Source organism: Oncorhynchus kisutch, linkage group LG4 (genome assembly GCF_002021735.2).
Source record: "Oncorhynchus kisutch isolate 150728-3 linkage group LG4, Okis_V2, whole genome shotgun sequence".
NCBI classification, from domain to species: Eukaryota; Metazoa; Chordata; class Actinopteri; order Salmoniformes; family Salmonidae; genus Oncorhynchus; species Oncorhynchus kisutch.
In genome coordinates, this window is record NC_034177.2 from 22,375,906 (window position 1) to 22,395,538 (window position 19,633).

Genomic DNA, 19,633 nt, shown 5'->3' on the forward strand with positions numbered 1-19,633 from the left:
CCAGGAAATGGCAGAGCAATTTCTGCATAGTGCATCTAACTAGAAAAGCTCCACCAGTGCCATGTAAAGTTTTGGTCCCATGTTTCTTGAACTGAAATAAACGATCCCAGAAATGTTCCATATGCCCCAAAATCTTACTCTTCTCAAATTTTGTGCACAAATTTGTCAAGATAATCCATTCCCCTGGCAGGTGTGGCATATCAAGAAGCTGATTAAAACAGCATGATCATTACACAGGTGCCCCTTGTGCTGGGGACAAGAGGCCACTTAGAAAATGTGCAGTTGTAACATAATGCCACAGATGTCAAGATTTGAGGGAGCGTGCAATTGGCATGCTGACAGCAGCAAAGTCCACCAGAGCTGTTGCCAGAATTTCTCTACCAGAAGCCTCAAATGTCATTTTAGAAAATTAGGCAGTACCATCCAACCGGCCTCACAATCACAGACCATGTGTAACCACACCAGCCCATGACCTCCACATCCAGCTTCTTGATCTGCAGGATCTTCTGAGACCAGCCACCTGGAGAGCTGACGAAACTGAAGAATGTTTGTCTGTAATAAAGCCCTTGTGTGGGCAAAGAAAAATAATAATTGATTGGCTGGGCCTTGCTCCCCAGTGCATAAGCCAGTCTCCCAATTTCAATTGACTGATATCCTTGCGATCAGCCATAACACAGCAAAGCTGAAAGTAATACCTTTCGAAAAAAAGGCAGAGACACTATTACACATGGCTATGAGAACTGTCATAGTATGTATGGTCAGACAAAATCATTGATACTTGCAAAACAGAGATTGTACAGCTTTTAAAAAAGGAGAACTCACCCCAGTCAGTCACTTTGGAACGGTTTTGACAAACTGCCTACTTGGAAAGGAAGCATCCAATAATGGTGCCACATTGAGTTCTTCAGTATGGGCCATTCTACTTCTAATGTTTGTCTACGGAGAGTGCATGGGCTCGATTTTATACACAGGTCAGGAACTGCTGGGGCTGAAATGGCTAAATCCACTAATTTGAAGGGGTGTTAACATAATTTTGGCCATGCATCTCAGTGCTAGAGGCGTCACAATAGACCGGATGTGATGCAGCCTGCATTCAAACCAGGGACTGCAGTGACGCATCTTGCACTGAGATGCAGTGCCTTAGACCGCTACGCCACCCGGGATCCCAGAATTTATAAATCAATTGGGCTCACAAGCAACGACTGAATCAATTATTGTGGTGAGATGATACGGTTAGGGATCTCAATGGATCTTAAAAGAAATCACTCTCATGCACTTATGGAGATCACAAATATCATGGATACATTAGAACTAGTGGATATATGGAGGCTGAAAAACCCTGACCTAGTGAGATATACAGTGGGGCAAAAAAAGTATTTAGTCAGCCACCAATTGTGCAAGTTCTCCCACTTAAAAAGATGAGGCCTGTAATTTTCATCATCGGTACACTTCAACTATGACAGACAAAATGAGGGGGAAAAAAATCCAGAAAATCACATTGTAGGATTTTTAAATGAATTTATTTGTAAATCCCAATCTGATATCTTGCTCTTATTTCTCTTCCTGAGGGTCCCAGTGATCAAATGAAGTGCCGTTTTCTTTGATAAAATAAATTTTTATAGCCTAAATCGAAACATTTTGTAAACCGTTTGTGCCGTGAATTCCATCTCTATCATTTTTTTACGGAGCATTCGACATAATTACACACGGCAAACCATCGTTTATCTAGTCATGGTTGGTTTCAGTGCATTCCTCTGGATGTCTGCAACACAGCCAAACGTCATTGTTTTTTTTGCAGGGAGTATTGACCGAAGTGAACTGATTTGAAGACAACGAGCAATGACTTCATTGCGCACCAATCATTTTAGCAAAGCTTCGTCGATTGACTGTATTTCTGACCAATGACCACTGATCTTCTTGAAATCTAGCTGGGTAGATAACCAATGAGCTGAGGTAAACGCCAGTATGTAATGGTTTTGGGTTGGACCACCATTGTTTGTAATCGCACGCGTAACGAACGCCATTCTCGCTTTGACGATCAGAGGAGTTGCTGTGAGGCTTGTTACGGGCAGCAGTATTTCGTAAAGTTGTATTTTCAACGATTTCATTGAAGATATGGCGAATAAATCAGGAAAAGCGAAGTCAAAGTCGAAAGTGAAAGTGAGAGATTTTTTGTTTGAGGAATCTGTTTCTACAAGGACAGGACGTACTTCTGGACGGGTAAGTGCTAATGCCGTTTTATGAAATATATATATATTTCTTTATATATATATATTTTTCTTGTTTTTTTATTAAAGATGATATTTTCCATATTTTTATTCAAACGGAATGGAGTAGAACAGCAAACACACACATGGCCACTGCGCCTGCTACTCCTCCCCATTTCCATATGAAATAGCCATTGGGTGCTGTTCAGGGGAGGGCAGGCCCACAACAATGGCCGGAGTTGAATGGAACAGCACTTCACCTTAGTGACTGTTCCCTCTGCTCTATACAATACATAGCTGTTTATTTTATGTGATGATAAAAGGCTCATACAATACAATTATTTTTTTTATGTTTTCTTTCACAGTGATAGCGACTCCGACTGGGAGCCCCCGGTGCCAAGCTGCCCGCTCTACCTCTGCCCCCAGTGGTTTTCATATGCAACAGTTCATTACTGCAGGCATGACTGTGCCTCAGGGCCAAAAGGGCACAGCATGGAGGCATTGTGTTCTGTGTCACATGAACTGCACCACTTGTTCAGTTTGCCCCTGCTTTACATCAGAAAGAGACTGCTATGGGATATGGCACAGGCAACAAAATAGTGTCGAGGACTTCCAAAGGGTGTACTGTTTAAAAAATAAATAAAAAATTATTTTATTTTTGTGTGTGTGTGTGTTAGAATTGCTTTTTGATATGTTGTATATAGTTATTTGCACTGTTGTATATAGTTATGTCATTTCACCAATTCGGCCACTTGGGTACATTTGGACACCTGGGTGACTTCATGCTAAATGTCATGTAGCTCACCCATTCCTGAAGTTATCAGTCTGAAACCTTTGCACACCTACAGTTGCCCTCTTGTGTTATCCATCAAAATTATCTCCAGCATCCTATTCTAGTACATGTGAAAGATGCTACAACAATAAAAGACAGAAAACGTATGCTCTTTCTTGCTCTTTTCTTCCACCAGATATACTGTGTTATATTCTCCTACATTCAATTAACATTTCCACAAACTTCAGAATGTTTCCATTAAAATTATACCAAGAATATGCATATCCTTGCCTCTGGGGCTGAGCTACAGGCAGATAGATTAGGGTATGTCTTCAGGCGGAAATTGAGAAAAGGGATGCAACCATAACAGGTTAAAACACTGTTTCCCATGCTTGTTCAATGAACCATAAACAATTAATGAACATGCACCTATGGAACGGTCGTTAAGACACTAACCGCTTAAAGACAATAGGCAATTATGGTCACAGTTATGAAAACTTAGGATACTAAAAGAGGCCTTTCTACAGACTCTGAAAAAGAAAGATGCCCAGGGTCCCTGCTCATCTGCGTGAATGTGCCTTAGGCATGCTGCAAGGAAGCATGACGATTCCCGATTATCGTCTAAGGAATGAGCGTTACACCGGGGCCTGTACTCTGGAGTGGGATCGATTTGGAGGTGGAGGGTCCGTCATGGTGTGGGGCGGTGTGTCACAGCATCATCGGACTGAGCTTGTCATTGCAGGCAATCTCAACACTGTGCGTAACAGGGAAGACATCCTTTTCCCTCATGTGGTACCCTTCCTGCAGGCTCATCCTGACATGACCCTCCAGCATGACAATGCCACCAGCCATCCTGCTTGTTCTGTGTGTGATTTCCTGCAAGACAGGAACGTCAGTGTTCAGCCATGGCCAGCGCTGAGCCCGGATCTCAATCCCATTGAGCACGTTTGGGACCTGTTGGATGGAAGGGTGAGGGCTAAGGCCACAATCCATTTCTGTTAGTCACGTCTGTAAAACTTGTTCAGTTTACGTCTCAGTTGTTGAATCTTATGTTCATACAAATATTTACACATGTTAAGTTTGCTGGTAGATCTCAGCTCTGTAGACTTTGCTCAGAAGAGACGAGCACTAGATCATTTATTCTGATATTGCCCCTACGTAGCATGTTCCTGGTCACAGGTTCAGGACTGGTAAAATAAAACCGCAGGCCTACTCAGATGTGGCGGTAATTAATGCCCATGCAGCGTTCAAGGTAGAATTGTTCATCAATTTAGAAAATTCCAAGGAATGGGCATAAACTAAACTGAATGTCTATATCGAAAAGAGATATAGACATGAGATGTCGACGCACTATTCTGTTATGTTTTTTTTACTATAAAATAGGAGTCTTGACCATAGGAGTCCAGGAAACAAGTGTTTTGTCTGCCAAATTAAAAAAGGGCCACACTGCTGAGGTTACTACCTTTTTGAAGATTGTGTGCCACGACATACCCAGTTGATATTACGTTTTCAATAATTTAATCATAAAAAAATGGCATACACAAACGTGTTTCTTTTTCTTCACCCTTCCCAGAGTACTTGGACTCGAACAGTCAAAAGGTCAAATGCCTATCCCGATCAGACAGGAAATCTACAGAGATGAGATGAAATAATGAAGTTATGAAACAAATCTAATATAGACACGGAGGAATTTTGGTAAAGTAATGTGAATTAATTATGGTTAATAAGTGATAAGCGGTCACTACCATCATGGGACTATTAATGGTTTTATTCTGCGTTACACTATTCAGCCCACATAATAGCACATGTAACTTTTTAAATGTATCTTTGAAACCAAAGTGTTATACAATATAGAACAGAAACTGAACCAATCTCAAAAAGCATTAACAGTAAAACTAAAGCAGAGGAAATGGCCATGTGTTTAACGTTGCCCTTTTAGTAAAGCCATTAAGTATTCTCTACAGTGTGGCTGCTTGCGGTGGAAATTTCAGGTGAAAGAACAGGCAGACTGTAGCCTGAGGTGTGTAGCAGCCTGGCAGGCTCCCTCCGAGGACCATTTACTGTAGTGGAGCTCAGATGTCTGACTGGGTGCTGGGCATCTGTCCTACATCTCTGCAACTTCGTCAAATTGCCCAGGGTATCGGTGGTAAACTCAGATTGGTTCTTAAAGAAAGACACCATTACTGTATATCTGTTCAGAATTATGGTCAACCATCATTATATAGTTGCCTCTGGGTCTAAGGTTCATAAAAACATACTTTAAAATATAATAGCATTGGGTGGGAGCAGAAGACCTTTGATTCATACAGTATTATTTTTATAATTTAACCAAGCAAGTCAGTTAATGACAAATTCTTATTTACAATGACGGCCTACACCGGCCAAACCCAGACGACGCTGGGCCAATTGTGCGCCGCCCTATGGGACTCACCGCCGGTTGTGATACAACCTGGATTCGAACCAGGATGTCTGTAGCGACACCTCAAGCACTGAGATGCAGTGCCTTAGACTGCTGAAGCCACTCGGGAGTACTGTAAATAGGTTACTTTAGTTTGCTGAGAGTGAAAGAGATCACGATGTTATAGTATCCCCTTATTTTCTGCTCGGGCGTAATTCAATTAAATCTGAACTCACTGTGGAGCCTAACCACTGAGCTGGAAAACCCCCATCTCCAAGCCAAGCAAGACAGAGACACCTCTTCATAGCTTTAACACTATTTTTTCCTCTTCCTCCCACAACCAACCACTATCACGCTATACAGGAAGGAGTCAGCTGTAAGCCACACTCAGGCCAATAAAAACCATAAGCTCAAGGCCCTGTGGGTGACTTTCACAAACAAATGTCAGGAATGAGAAGAGGATACAGGCCTTTGTACAGTCACCATGTTGAACTGAGGAGAATCCACCCCTAGGACACAGCGAAGCCAAGAGAGGTATCTTCCCTGTGCCAAGAGAGCATTCTAAAAGGTCTACACCTCCCTATGGACATTCATTAGATTCAAAACGACAAAGCGCTTTGGGAGGGCAAAGCCTGTGAGACCAACATGGTAGAAACACTATGTAAAATGTATCTTGCGTACTGATTTGCTTCATTTGTCCAGCTAGGGTGAATGCGTTGGTGTGGAGAGCAATTTACAGGACTCTTCACAGTAGAGGTCGACCGATTATGATCTTAACACCGATACAGATTGGAGGACCAAAAAAGCAGATTCCGATTAAATCGGACGATTTTTTAAATATATTTGTAATAATGACAATTACAACAATACTGAATGAACACTTATTTTAACTTAATATAATACATCAATAAAAATCTATTTAGCCTCAAATAAATAATGAAACATATATTTAAACCAAATTGAACAATGCAAAAACAGTGTTGGAGAAGTGCAATATGTACCATGATAAAAAGCTATCGTTTAAGTTCCTTGCTCAGAACATGAGAACATATGAAAGTTTGTGGTTCCTTTTAACATGAGACTTCAATATTCCGAGGTTTTAGGTTGTAGTTAATATAGTATTTATAGGACTATTTCTCTATACCATTTGTATTTCATATACCTTTGACTATTGGATGTTCTTAAAGGCACTTTAGTATTGCCAGTGTAACAGTATCGCTTCCGTCCCTCTCCTCGCCCCTACCTGGGCTCGAACCAGGAACACATAGACAACAGCCACACTCGTGGAGCGATGGGTAAGCTGCTTCAAAAGCCGCGGCCCTTGCAGAGCAAGGGGAATAACTACTCCAAGTCTCAGAGCGAGTGACGTTTGAAACGCTATTAGCGCACACCCAGCTAACTAGCTAGCCATTTCACATCGGTTACACCAGCCATTAGCTGTTTATGACTTCAAGCCTATCAGCCTATGTCATCTGGCAAATTAGTTCGCAATGATCCAGGCTGCCCAAACTGTTGCATATACCCTGACTCTGCGTGCAATGAACGCAAGAGAAATGACAATTTCCCCTGGTTAATATTGCCTGCTAACCTGGATTTCTTTTAGCTAAATATGCAGGTTCACAAATATATACTTCTGTGTATTGATTTAAAAGGCATTGTTGTTTATGGTTAGGAACAGTCGTCCAACGATTGTGCTTTTTTCCCGCAAATGTCAGTTTGTTTAATCATCCCCCAGCGTCGCATCGATTATATGCAAAGCAGGACAAGCTAGATAGTTGTGTAGTTATAACTAGTGATTTTGATAGATTTTTTTTTTTTTTTACAAGATAAGTTTAATGCTAGCTAGCAACTTACCTTGGCTTCTACTGCATTCTCGTAACAGGCAGGCTCCTCGTGGAGTGCAATGAGAGGCAGGTGGTTAGAGCGTTGGACGAGTTAACTGTAAGGTTGCAAGATTGGGACCCCTGAGCTGACAAGGTTAAAATCAGTCATTCTGCCCCTGAACAAGGCAGTTAACCCACCATTCCTAGGCCGTCATTGAAAATAAGAAATGTGTTCTTAACTGACTTGCCTAGTTATTTTATTTTTTTAAAGGGAAAAAATACCGATTTCTGATTGTTATGAAAACTTGGAAATCGGCCCTATTTAAATCGGCCATTCCGATTAATCGGTCGACCTCTACTTCAGACACACAGGCAGGCCAAATTAAGCACATCAGTACTCCAGATACATTTTCCATACAGTGTTTCTACAATGTTGGTATTGAAAAGGGTTCACCTAGGGGTCATGATACGGGCTATACCAAATGTTTGATATATTATAATAATCGATTATGCTTATGTTGTATTAATAGAAGGGGAGGGGTTATAAGACCCCACCCTCCTTACATTTATAGGGTCCTAGACTACAGATTAACAATATATATTCATTATAGAGGTTTAGTATTGTTCCACATGTGTTTTCTAGGCTCTCTGCCTCTTACGAAACTTTCTGAGAAATGTGTGAATGAAGACAGAACTCTGCAGGGGAGTGTAAGACATTTGTCAAACATTCCACTATAAAATCAACTTGGACATTTACTGCTAAGCTTTTATATAGCTATATAAACAAGAGTTTGTGTTGAGTAGGCATGGTTTTGGTCTCAGGAGTAGAAGATAATGACGTATGCAGTGACATCACTAGGGCTGGACTACGGGTTTAAGAAAATAACTTGGGACCTTTTACAGAACTTACTCAGAAACATGCGCTGTGTTCCTCTTGTCAACAATTGCATTAAAGGTTTTAATGATTTAATTAAAGATAGTCATAATGCTAATTCCACTAATGATTGACAAGGAAACGAACCAACAGTATCAAAGGCTTAATATTATGGACCAATGATTCAAATTTCCTAAATTATATTTCATAGAATCATTCCTCATATTGGATTGGATTAATAATCATGCCTATTCGACCACCCAAAACCATCCAGAGTAACCCTAGTCCTCACAGGCTGGCTACTAGTCCTCACAGGCTGGCTACTAGTCCTCACAGGCTGGCTACTAGTCCTCACAGGCTGGCTACTAGTCCTCACAGGCTGGCTACTAGTCCTCACAGGCTGGCTACTAGTCCTCACAGGCTGGCTACTAGTCCTCACAGGCTGGCTACTAGTCCTCACAGGCTGGCTACTAGTCCTCACAGGCTGGCTTCTAAAATAAAAAAATAAAAAGTCCTCATTAAAATGTGAGCGCTTCAAGCCCTGACATCTGATTAAGTGTAAGAGGGTACCAAAATGTCTGACAAGAGGCTCCAGTCGAATCTAAAATGTTTAGGATACGCACTTCTGGCATAAAAAGGTGCCTACTGAGTACTGACATGCTTTTCTGTTCACTGGTTTGGTCCAACACTATGGCTCAACCATATTGCTGGGGAGTCGAGACTGTCTTAAAGTTCAGGGGCAGTACCAGAGAGATACTTGAATAGCAGGTGGAGTGTAGCTAGACGCAGGCAGGTAGTCTACTCTCCCCTTTAACCTGCTGTAGTTGTAAAAATAAATATTTAAAAAATAAAGTAAATAACAAACAGGATTCACAGGCCTGCTCACAGACCAAAGCATGTGGGTGTCTGTACTGTGACCACCTCACCTCTGACTCCTTTACAAGGGAAGTTGGTTGCAGTCATTCAACAAATTGTGTTTAGGGAGAAATGGATATGTGGAGAGGGTGAGGATGTAACAGCAGCTGTAAGTTAAAATCAAAATCAAATTTTATTTGTCACATACACATGGTTAGCAGATGTTAATGAGAGTGTAGCAAACCGCTCATGCTTCTAGTTCCGACCATGCAGTAATATCTAACCTAACAATTTCACAACAACCAGAGTCACCCAGCTACAGTCTCCCAGGCAGCCCAGCCGCCACATTCATCAGTCAGGGAGAGAGGAAGGGCAGCCACCCTGGGGATCCAGCCTCTCTAGCCTGGCCCCCAGGGGCTAATTATGAAGCTGGGCCATCTGCTCCTTTGAAATGGAGCCCTGCGATGTTTGCTGTAAGGTGAGTGTTAATGATTACACACAGGAGACTAAACCTCAACTCACAGCACAGGGGTAATGTGAACTAAGTTAGTTGCTTCTGTTCTCACCAGCCTGGTAGATGACTGGACACTGACTTGAGCCTCCCTGTCCCCTGTAGCAACATCATCCATTAAGACTACAGGGGTTATTGGGTTTGAAGGTCTTTTCAGCAATACTCCAATTCCACTATAGTAGCTCAGCATCAGCAAACACACTCACCTACCTTTCAGATAAGAACCACAGCATTGGGTTAAATAACATTGCACAATTCAGGCACATGCATAACTGTAAATAACTGCGATGGTCTCATTTATTCATGATAAAAACAGGACATCATGTCAGTTTAGGAAACAACTACAGGGCTGTACTTTAGACTATATTTAATGGGGTTAAGGTACATTTGGGATCTACGGGCTTTCACAACTGAACAGCACCCACCCCCATTAGAGTATCTCTTGGTTGCTCTCTGGTCATGCCATGTAAAACCGATTGAGCCCCAGCATGTTCTCCAATAGGCTAATAGCCAATTGACTGGAAAACCTCTAATGCAGCTCACAAATAAATGTCTGAGTGGCTTACTGCTCTGCTGATCCTGACAGAGGCACAGCGATTTCCCCCTGATAAACCTTCTAGCCTTTACTGCTACTATAGTACTAGCTAACACTCCCAAAAGCCATCATCATCCAGGTACTGCAGAGTTTGTACTTTTCCAAATCATTGCTAAGAATAATGAGAATGACTGCAGGTTGTACTCGTCATTGTTTTCAGGCTGGTTGTATTGGTGCTATCTAGGTACCAAGCTAAAGCTAGCTACCCCAGAAGTTGCGGTCGAACAAAATGCTTTCTTACCAACGCAGTATTGTAAACACATCGTTCGTGGCCGGTGTTTGCAGACTGTTCTGTACAGCTTTGACAGTGCTACTGTATCTTTTTTGACACGCAAAGACAAACGGTGTTCTATAGTATGTATGTCGTGAAGCTAATAGCAGTGACATCATTACTGTGTAACTCCGGTAGTGCAACATCTGAAAAATACCGCACCTGGTAGTGTGTACCAGTGCTCAACAAGTCTGCGAAAGCCAACATCACCCACGACAGAGAACGGTTGGTTGTCAAGAGCAATGAATTCCATCATCTTGGCTTTTAACGGATTTCGCCCGAGTGGTCTCGCTGAAATTATTACTCTTTCAAATGACTGCTCAATTCACACAGCAGACATTGTTGGCTAGTTTAGGACTACTGTGTTGCACTTAGAGCACAAACTTTTACGTGGAATCATTAAATTATGTACCTATGTTATATAGGTATGCACAGCAGCTTTGACATTGGTTTTGCACATTCCAATATGTTCCGATTCCAATATGTTCACCGATATATCGTGCATCCCTACCCCTTTCATTGAGTAGCAACACCTCTCCTCAGTACACAAAATACAATACGGATTCCCCTAATGACTTTAAACTAGAGGTCGACCGATTAATCGGAATGGCCAATTTCAAGTTTTCATAACAATCGGAATTTTCAGGAGCCAATTTGCCGATTATATCTTTATTTAACTAGGCAAGTCAGTTAAGAACACATTCTTATTTTCAATGGCCTAGGAACGGTGGGTTAACTGCCTTGTTCAGGGGCAGAACGAAAGATTTTCACCTTGTCAGCTCGGGTGACCCAATCTTGCAACCTTACAGTTAACTAGTCCAACACAATAACAACTTGCCTCTCGTTGCACAACAGGAGACTGCCTGTTACGCGAATGCAGTAAGCCAAGGTAAGTTGCTAGCTAGCATTAAACTTACCTTATAAAAAACAATCATAATCACTAGTTAATGATATGGTTGATGATATTACCTAGCGTGTCCTGTGTTGCATATAATCTGACTGAGCGGTGGTAGGCAGAAGCAGGCGGGTAAACATTCATTCAAACAGCACTTCCGTGTGTTTTGCGAGCAGCTCTTCGTTGTGCGTCAAGCATTGCGTTGTTTATGACTTCAAGCCTATCAACTCCCGAGATGAGGCTGGTGTAACCGAAGTGAAATGGCTAGCTAGTTAGCGCGCGCTAACTAGAGGGACGGAAGCTATACTGTTACACTGGCAATACTAAAGTGCCTATAAGAACATCCAATAGTCAAAGGTTAATGAAATACAAATGGTATTGAGGGAAATAGTCCTATAAATCCTACAACCTAAAACTTGTTACCTGGGAATATTGAAGACTCATGTTAAAGGAACCATCAGCTTTCATATGTTCTCATGTTCTGAGCAAGGAACTGAAAAGTTAGCACATATTGCACTTTCTCTCTTCTCCAACACTTGGTTTTTGCATTATTTAAACCAAATTGAACATGTTTCATTATTTACTTGAGGCTACATTGATTTTATTGATGTATTATATTAAGTTAAAATAAGTGTTCATTCAGTATTGTTGTAATTGTCATTATTATTTATTTATATATATATTTAAATCGACCGATTAAGTCGGTATCGGCCTTTTTGGTCCTCCAATAATCGGTATCGGCGTTGAAAAATTATAAAATCGGTCGACCTGTACTTTAAAAAGCAGAACTTAGACAAGCTTAGCAGTCTGGCGTTCACTTATCCTGAGATCAGTCTGCCGAGTGTGTACATATCAACAGCTAGCAGACTTGATTCGCTTTCACTTGAAAGCCTTTAAAATCAGAATTTGGGGAAATATAGTACACATCTTATGGAAAGTGCTCCTTGAATATGTTCAAAGGATTACAATGTATAGATTTAATTATAACTAATTGAATTCTACCCTGTTTTATTATATCTGATTAATAATGTTAGTTCATAAGAAAGAGGTTGTTTGGCATGGACAAGGGGTAATTGGAAATGATAACCATTGTGGAAGAAGGAATGTATGTGTCTAAAGTAAGCAAAGAGAATCCTTAACCTGTTTGAACCGACCCGGCTATAACCATGTGGAGAAAAAAATAAGACATCTGAGGGGTGACTGGAACTGTCAAGTGGTAATATACTGTGGTGAGACTTCAGGAGATAATCCAGATATAGTGTGTAATGTATGTGCGCTAGTGGGTTGGAATGGACTTTAGAAGCAGCTTTGTCCTTGTCGGAAAGAAGGAGGGGCATTCAAGACGCTATGACAAAATGTGAGATATTTAAACCAATGTACATGGTATTATGACCAGTGCTCTCGAGAATAAACGCTATTGGCCAATTTCGGTTGACTGGTCTCTGTCCATTTTATGCAGATAAGGATCTTACAAATTCTTAGAAATGGACAGAGTATTTTAAATTGGTTAATGAACACATAAGAACTAAATTAATCTAACACTTACCCAGTTCTGGAGACCACTCCTTGTTCATGTCAAGGTTGCTAGGCAGGTAGATGTTTCCAGGTGCTTACAAACGCAGTGGGAATTAGTGAGTAAGGCACTGTGGTTATACTGTTCCAGCTATCAGACGTGGGGTCATAACAGTCTAGTGTCTTGCAGCGCTGCGTCCCAAAGTAGCCTCCCACCACGTACAGTTTGTTCCCAGAGGCCACCGCATGGCAGCTCATTCTTTTAGAAGTCATGTCCCCAACACGAGACCACTGGTTGGTCTCACAGTCAAAGCGGTAGGCGGAGGCGGCAGTGAACTCAGTGTCTCCGCCCATTATGAAGATCTGGCTGCCCAGAACAGCAGCGGCTGTGTATCTCCACGGTTGCGGACATTCTGCTGCGATGGCCCAGCGGTTCTCTAGAGGGTCGTAGCACTGCACCTTTGAGGCCTTGTCTCTGTGTATGGTGGTACCACCAAACACAAACAGCTTTAGCTTGGCGCTGACCACAGCTGCATTGCTAACACCATCTCTGAGCGGCGCCATCATGGTCCATTTGTTGGTGAGTGGGTCATACCGCTCTACCTGTTTGAGGGAGACTGAGGGGGAGGCTGGGAAGATGCCTGCTATGGCAGTGTGGCCACCCACCACATACAGCCAGTTCTCCAGTTCAGCTGAACCATGGCCAAACCGTGCTATCAACATGGGAGCTCCTTTAGACCACTCCTCGTGGACCGTGTCATAGATCCAAACATCCTTGGACACCCCGTTCTCAGAACCCCTCCCCCCAGTCACGTAGACCTTACAGCCAATTGCACAGGCGCTGAACTCTTTCCTGGGACTGGGCAAGACAGACTTGGGAATGATCTCCTTGGCTTTGTGGTCCACCTGGTAGATCTTATCACACATGAAGGTCTGTCCTCCCAAGATGAGCAACGTGTGGCCTGCCTTGCGGGGCCGGGCACATGGGCTGGTGACCACCCCATCGTTTTGCAGGATCTTCTTCTTGCACTGCATGGCCTCCTCCACTATCTGCCGGCTCCTCTTGTCTGACATCACCAGCTCCTCGCAGGCCACCGCCTCAATCAGACACTCAGAGGGCAGCAGGGCCAGGCGGATTCCACCCAGCAGCTCAGGGAGGTCGTCTCTGCGGCCGTCCAGGTCGTAGCGCACCCAGCGCATCACAGCATTGAACACGATATGCTCGTCCTCGATCTCCAGCTCGTCGCTGAGGATCAGGTTCAGCAGCTTGTCTTTGTTGAGGCCATAGAAGTCCTCTGTGTCCCGCAACGCCTCAAAGTGCACCAGGCACATCCTCCAGGAGAGCTCATACAGCTGTTTGCATTGGTGGGCATCAGAGAGTAGCATCATACCCAGGCAGTTGGACAAGTGCAGGTTCTTCTCCAGGAACTCCGCAGCAGCGTCTCTGATGTCGTGGAACTGCAGCATGTCTCCCGCCTCCAGCAACGACTCCGCGTTCTCCTCGTTGATGATGACACGTGATGAGTAGGCAAAGTCCAGCAGTAGCTCCAACACCTCTGGATGCACACTGTCTCTGAAGTTCACCTCATTGTCCAGGCTCTCACGGAGCCCGCCGCTGAACATCGCCTCAAAGTAGCGGCTGCATGCGGCCAGTACCGCCCGATGGCAGGGGAAGGAGCGGTCCCCCGCCCACAGCGTCACGTCAGTGAACATGCACTGCTTACGGAGGGTGTTGAGGTGGGTGAGCACGCTGTCTGGATGCGAGGGCTTATGGAACAGTGAGATGTTCATGGAGCCCGTGCTGGTCCGGGACTTACGGTTTTCATGGACGCTGACTGACATGGTTTCAGAGACCTCCAGGGAGTCGCTTGTCCTAATTTCTCCAACTACTGAAAAACAAAAACCGAAAATGAGATGCAAAACAAACTGGTGGATATTTTTCCCAACACACAATTTTCTTCTAAAGTTGAGCTCAAAATGGGGATTTACTGTTAAATTAAATAAACTTAACAGATTCTTTACATCTACTCATTGGCCCAAAGTTAAGGGCAGACTTAAAATATAATTTGAAAAAAACTATTATTTATCCAACTGATCATAGACAACCAAATGGGGGAAATGTATTCAATTACTAGGCAACATCTAGATCATGTGATAACGTGCTGCTTATTTGAATGCCATTCCTACATTGGAATAATGCCTATTACAACACCTCTAAGCCTAATTGCAGAAAATTGATCATCCTAAGGTGGATATGCCTATTGAATCAAACAAGTTAGGCCTATGATTTGGGTTAGGCCATTTAAAGTGTTTTTTATTTATTTTTTATTCTTCAAAGTCACTCATGTAAATGAACCGTGCTTAGTAGGTACAACATTATGATATCACTTGATGTCTGAAATTATTCAGCAGTCTCAGCATTTTTTATTAATAGAGCTCACACACACAGCAGAGAAGGCCCACAGAGTAATGCGGCCAGAATGCGCCCCTCAGCTAAATTGCACAGTCAAGCCACTTAATGAATCTCCTGAGTAAAGCATAGCCTAATTGTTAAGGGTTTGTGGGAAAGCCTTTCAAAATAAACCTTTCAAAGTAACCAAATCCTATTTATTAAATTGTAGTAGATACAGTTCCTAGCCTATGTTATGTCTTATCGATGGCCTACATGCATATTAAATGATTAAGCAGACTCCCTGGCACGTTTCATAGCATATCAGCAAATCTACAGTTGAGCCGGTTTATTAATAATGGTCAGTCAACACAGGGCATCCCTTTTTAAAACGGTCTCTCCAACTTGTCATCAAAGTCCACAAAACACTAACAGTAATTAATATAAACCAATTCAGAGATTTCAAACCATTATATACCACAGAGCATTCGATTAGTGAAGTCATTCCAATCTCAGACAAGCAGACATTGCACTCAATATTCATTAGAATGCTTTTCTTTTTCAACAGAGGGGAAATATTGTGGGGTGCACACTGCTGCTCAATCACTGTTAGTACTTCTACCGCATAGCAACACTCCAATCCCAAAAGGATCAAGTCTTCTTTTAACTACATGGAATGGAAACAGACGAGTATATAAAAGCCCTGTTTCAGCAACTTAATTTTAATAGTAGTATGTGTGTGCTGACATGCATTTTGGGGTCCATAGCAGACAGGTTTGGGTTCAGTTGTGGCAGGTTGGAGGGCACAGACAGGCATACACACATCAGCAGGGCATTTAAAAAATGTCAATGTCAGGTTGACAGGGAACACAATGCAGCAGGTCAGTCACAAAAATGGGGCACACAGCAAACCATGAAATTTAGTAAATGCAAAGCAGTGCGATTGTCCTGTACCAATTACACCAGCAAATACCGCTGATCCAGGCACAGACTGAAGAGGGTTGGGGGGGCAGCATCAGATCCCAAAAAATGCTCCCTCTAGAGGCCAGTCTGATTAGGGCTGGGTGATATTTCATGTAGTCAGGAAAAATGCTATGCAGCTTGTTAGCTGGTACATTACTTAGGCCGGGGAACCACAAAATTGCCAAAGGAGTTCTGATGGTGGTTTATGTTACTCAAATAAAATAAAACGTTTATTGGTCGGGCTAACAGTTTTGAAGATGTTATCACAGGTGCAGCAAAACGCTTGGGTTTCTAGGTCCTATAGTGCAGTAATGAAGCAATACAATAAACAAAATTTCAACTTAAAAAATTAAGACATATCAGAACCAGCAATATCAGAGTCCGCAATATAAATATGTGAATGGTGTGTGTGTGTGTATATAGACAGTATGACTAGAAAAGGTGTGTACAGCAGTAGTCATATAGGATGAGCAATGACTAGAATACAGTAAATAAATAAAGTGGGTAAAACAGTACGTAAACATTTAAGTGAGCAGTGTTGGCTATGTACATACGACAGCAGTCCAAGGTGCAGGATAGAGTACCGAGTGGTAGCCGGTTAGTGATAGTGTCTAAGGTTCAGGCCAAGGTACTGGACGGAGGCCAGCTAATGATGACTGTTTAGCAGTCCGATGGCCTGGAGATAGAACCTGTTAATCAGCTATTACTGCCAATAATAACTGCCAGTCATGCCCAGCATGATCAGGACGATGCTTAATCATTCTCTGAGAGACTAAATACCAAACTTCCAGGACATTCACACATGAATGGGGCCTATTAATTAGATTGCCAATAGGCAACTTAGAAAAGAAAGGTCCCTATTTTCCCATCTTGTTTCTTCCCTCCGTAAACATCTCAGCCCTTCTGACTAAAAGCCTTTCCAGGATCTTTTCACATGGTGTTTGTATTCCAGTGCTACTCCTTTTTATTAGACACAGGGAGGATGGAGGAGAACCGGGGGTTCAGGAGTCTGAAGCAGGGAACTTCTCTGCATTTGTGATGCTGAATGGATCACCAGCTGGTTTGCAGTCCTAATAACCAAGAGCTTCTATCAATCCGTAGGGACTCTACATGGCCCATTGGGAAATGGCTGGTGTCTGTGCAACTGAGGGCATGTGGGTTCAAATCCTCATGCTACTTTGACAAGCCAGTGAGTGAGTCTAATGAAAAAGTGTTTGAAAGAACAGCTCCAGGGAGTCAGGGACCTTATAGCCAGGAGCTTTCAAAGATGAAAATTCTTCTCTTAGTAGAAGACTTAATCCTTTATGGCTGAGAAACAATTGTTTTGGAGGCCACTTTGCCATCCTGTTCCAGAAGGACCAGAGAGAAAAGCCAAAGAGTTACATTTTGGACTGAATCTGCCATCTAAAGTGGGATGAATTTATTAATGTGTCTGGTCTGGTGTGACTTGGAAAATGAAGATTTTAATTGTAAAAGTTGTAATTGTAAATGAACTTATTTTCCACAACTAAGTCTAATAAAGCTATTTTGTTTTACTGCCTAACTTTAAAATTATTTTAGTCACCAAGGTCCCAGTTTACTCCTAGCCTATTATGCTATAGCCCTGGAATTATGCATTTTGCTTTCAACGTCTCAGTAGGGTGCCAAATAACATTTATTTTTTCAAACTTATTTATGAATGGAAATCAACCCTGTTTAGTGTGTTATGATTATTATTAAACAGAGACATCAAAATACACCCCTCTATGTGACAGCCAGCAAAATATAAATAACTACGCTGATCAATCATATTGAAATCCTGGGTGGTGGCTACTTTCAAACAAATAACTTCAATAATTATCACGTTAACGAAGTTTCACCTAGGCTACAACAGCCGTTGAGTGAATCAATTTAAATTGTAAAACTCCTATAAAAGAACAAAAAGTTGAATTCAAGACATCAAAAGGTGGCGTGGTTAGATAGCTTCGATTTCCTTCAGACAATTGAACACAAGCCACATGTGGAATCATGTCATGACGTCAAAGCTGGCATTCCAATAAACGTTGCATTGTAAGCTAGCTAATGAAGTCCGATTATAACGATAGCGAAATTCATTTAAACGCTCACATTGTTAAGGCAAGCTAACCTGACAGTCTTAGCCCCCCAAAATATCTTCAGACTGATCTGGTCAGGCCTTGCACGTTAACGCTAGCTAGCTAATTATCAATGGTTTCGCCAAAGGACTAGATAGCTAGTTTGCTAACTGGTTAACTCTAACGTAACATTGTTTTTTTCCCTTCTATTTCTAGAGTACCACCCATTTGTATCAAAGAAACCTGTTTAACCCTATGTTCTGTCAAGCTAACTAGCTAGTTATATATATATATATATATATGAAAATAAGTTTAACAACTAATTTACCTAGCCAGCCAGTTAACTAACTAGCAAACAAACTTTAGCTGAAGTAACGACGTCCACCTAGTTACTCCTTCTGTCAAGACTTCAGATGACAAGCTAGCCAACATTCAGATAAACACTTGCAAAGTAGCCTAATAACAATTGACTGCATACTCACATACATATGGTTGTTAAACGGGAATCCAAGATGTGTATAGTTTCTGGTTGATTGATTAAACCATGATTTTACTCTAAGTAGTTGAGGTCCTTTCACGCCACTTTGTCTGCAACTGGGTTCGGTCTGAGGTGGGAAATCAGGAAAAAATGCATATCCAGTGGTATGTTTCTTTACCCAATTCCGGCAACCTATTTTATGCAATTCAGCACAACAACCAATAAAAGTAGATCTTTGGGTGCGATTTTGACAACTAATAGACCAATCGGATTAAACGACAGATTGGGATCCGCCCTCTTCCTCTTGGTGGTAACAGCAAAACAATAGTATGCCCACTGACAATTAATAAATTACAGTACATAGATAATTTGTAAGGGAAAGTGGATATCTAGTCAGTTGCACAATTAATGTGTCTAATGCATTTAACCCAATCCCTCTTGCCTCAACCTCTTTCAAGTCTCCCCACAAAGATGAGGGCACTCCCTCTCTCCCTAGCAATGATATTACTCTAAAGACAAGTCTTGTAAAATGTTCCAGAAAAACTCAACAATGAAAATGAACATGAAGTTCAACCATTGAACAAGGAAAAATACATGTTACTCATTCGGTTCATGTTTTGCACTACATTGACTTAAAAAAAAAAAACTTGGTGTGGCTTCATGTCTATAATTTTGCCTTTGTCTAGTGTAGAGTTCCCTCTAGTGGAAGTAGGCCTACAACTGTACACCACTGCAGATACTGTGGCATATAGCGTAGAGTAAATACAACTTATCTGTTCACAGAAACGCCATCTCCAAGGGAATGAATAAGGCACTTCAGAAGGAGGTAAGCAAGCAAGGTGCATTATGCAGTCCAATACTCCAATATAGAGTATAGAACTGCAATGATATCCCTTGAATGCCAGAGCGCAGCAAAGAAACATCTCTAATACTGGTACTTGCTAATTAGGGACACTTGAGATCAAGTAGTCAATGTAAGCTGTTGTTTTGAAGGTAACATGTTTTCAACACAAACAAA

At 42.0% G+C, this 19,633-nt stretch overlaps 1 protein-coding gene across 15 annotated transcripts in view; it reads right to left on the reverse strand.

Moving 5' to 3' along the window:
* LOC109889243 (kelch-like protein 25) overlaps positions 1 to 19,633 on the reverse strand; it is a 59,597-nt gene that overhangs the window by 28,383 nt on the left and 11,581 nt on the right. For 4 of the 15 annotated variants that reach the window (XR_002255249.2, XR_002255248.2, XR_002255251.2 and 1 more), the window contains exons 1-2: positions 18,620 to 18,821; positions 12,748 to 14,602 (exon numbers count right to left, since the gene is read on the reverse strand). Coding sequence is in view for 9 of the 15 variants with exons in the window: in XM_020480539.2 (XP_020336128.1) it covers positions 12,786 to 14,555 (1,770 nt within the window). In the remaining 6 variants the exon portion in view is untranslated. Of the gene's footprint in view, positions 1 to 1,503; positions 3,934 to 4,392; positions 4,610 to 4,683; positions 5,143 to 12,747; positions 14,603 to 18,619; positions 18,840 to 19,633 lie in introns of those variants that run through there. The other 11 variants (XR_004209674.1, XM_031822669.1, XM_031822670.1 and 8 more) reach the window with 10 other exon arrangements.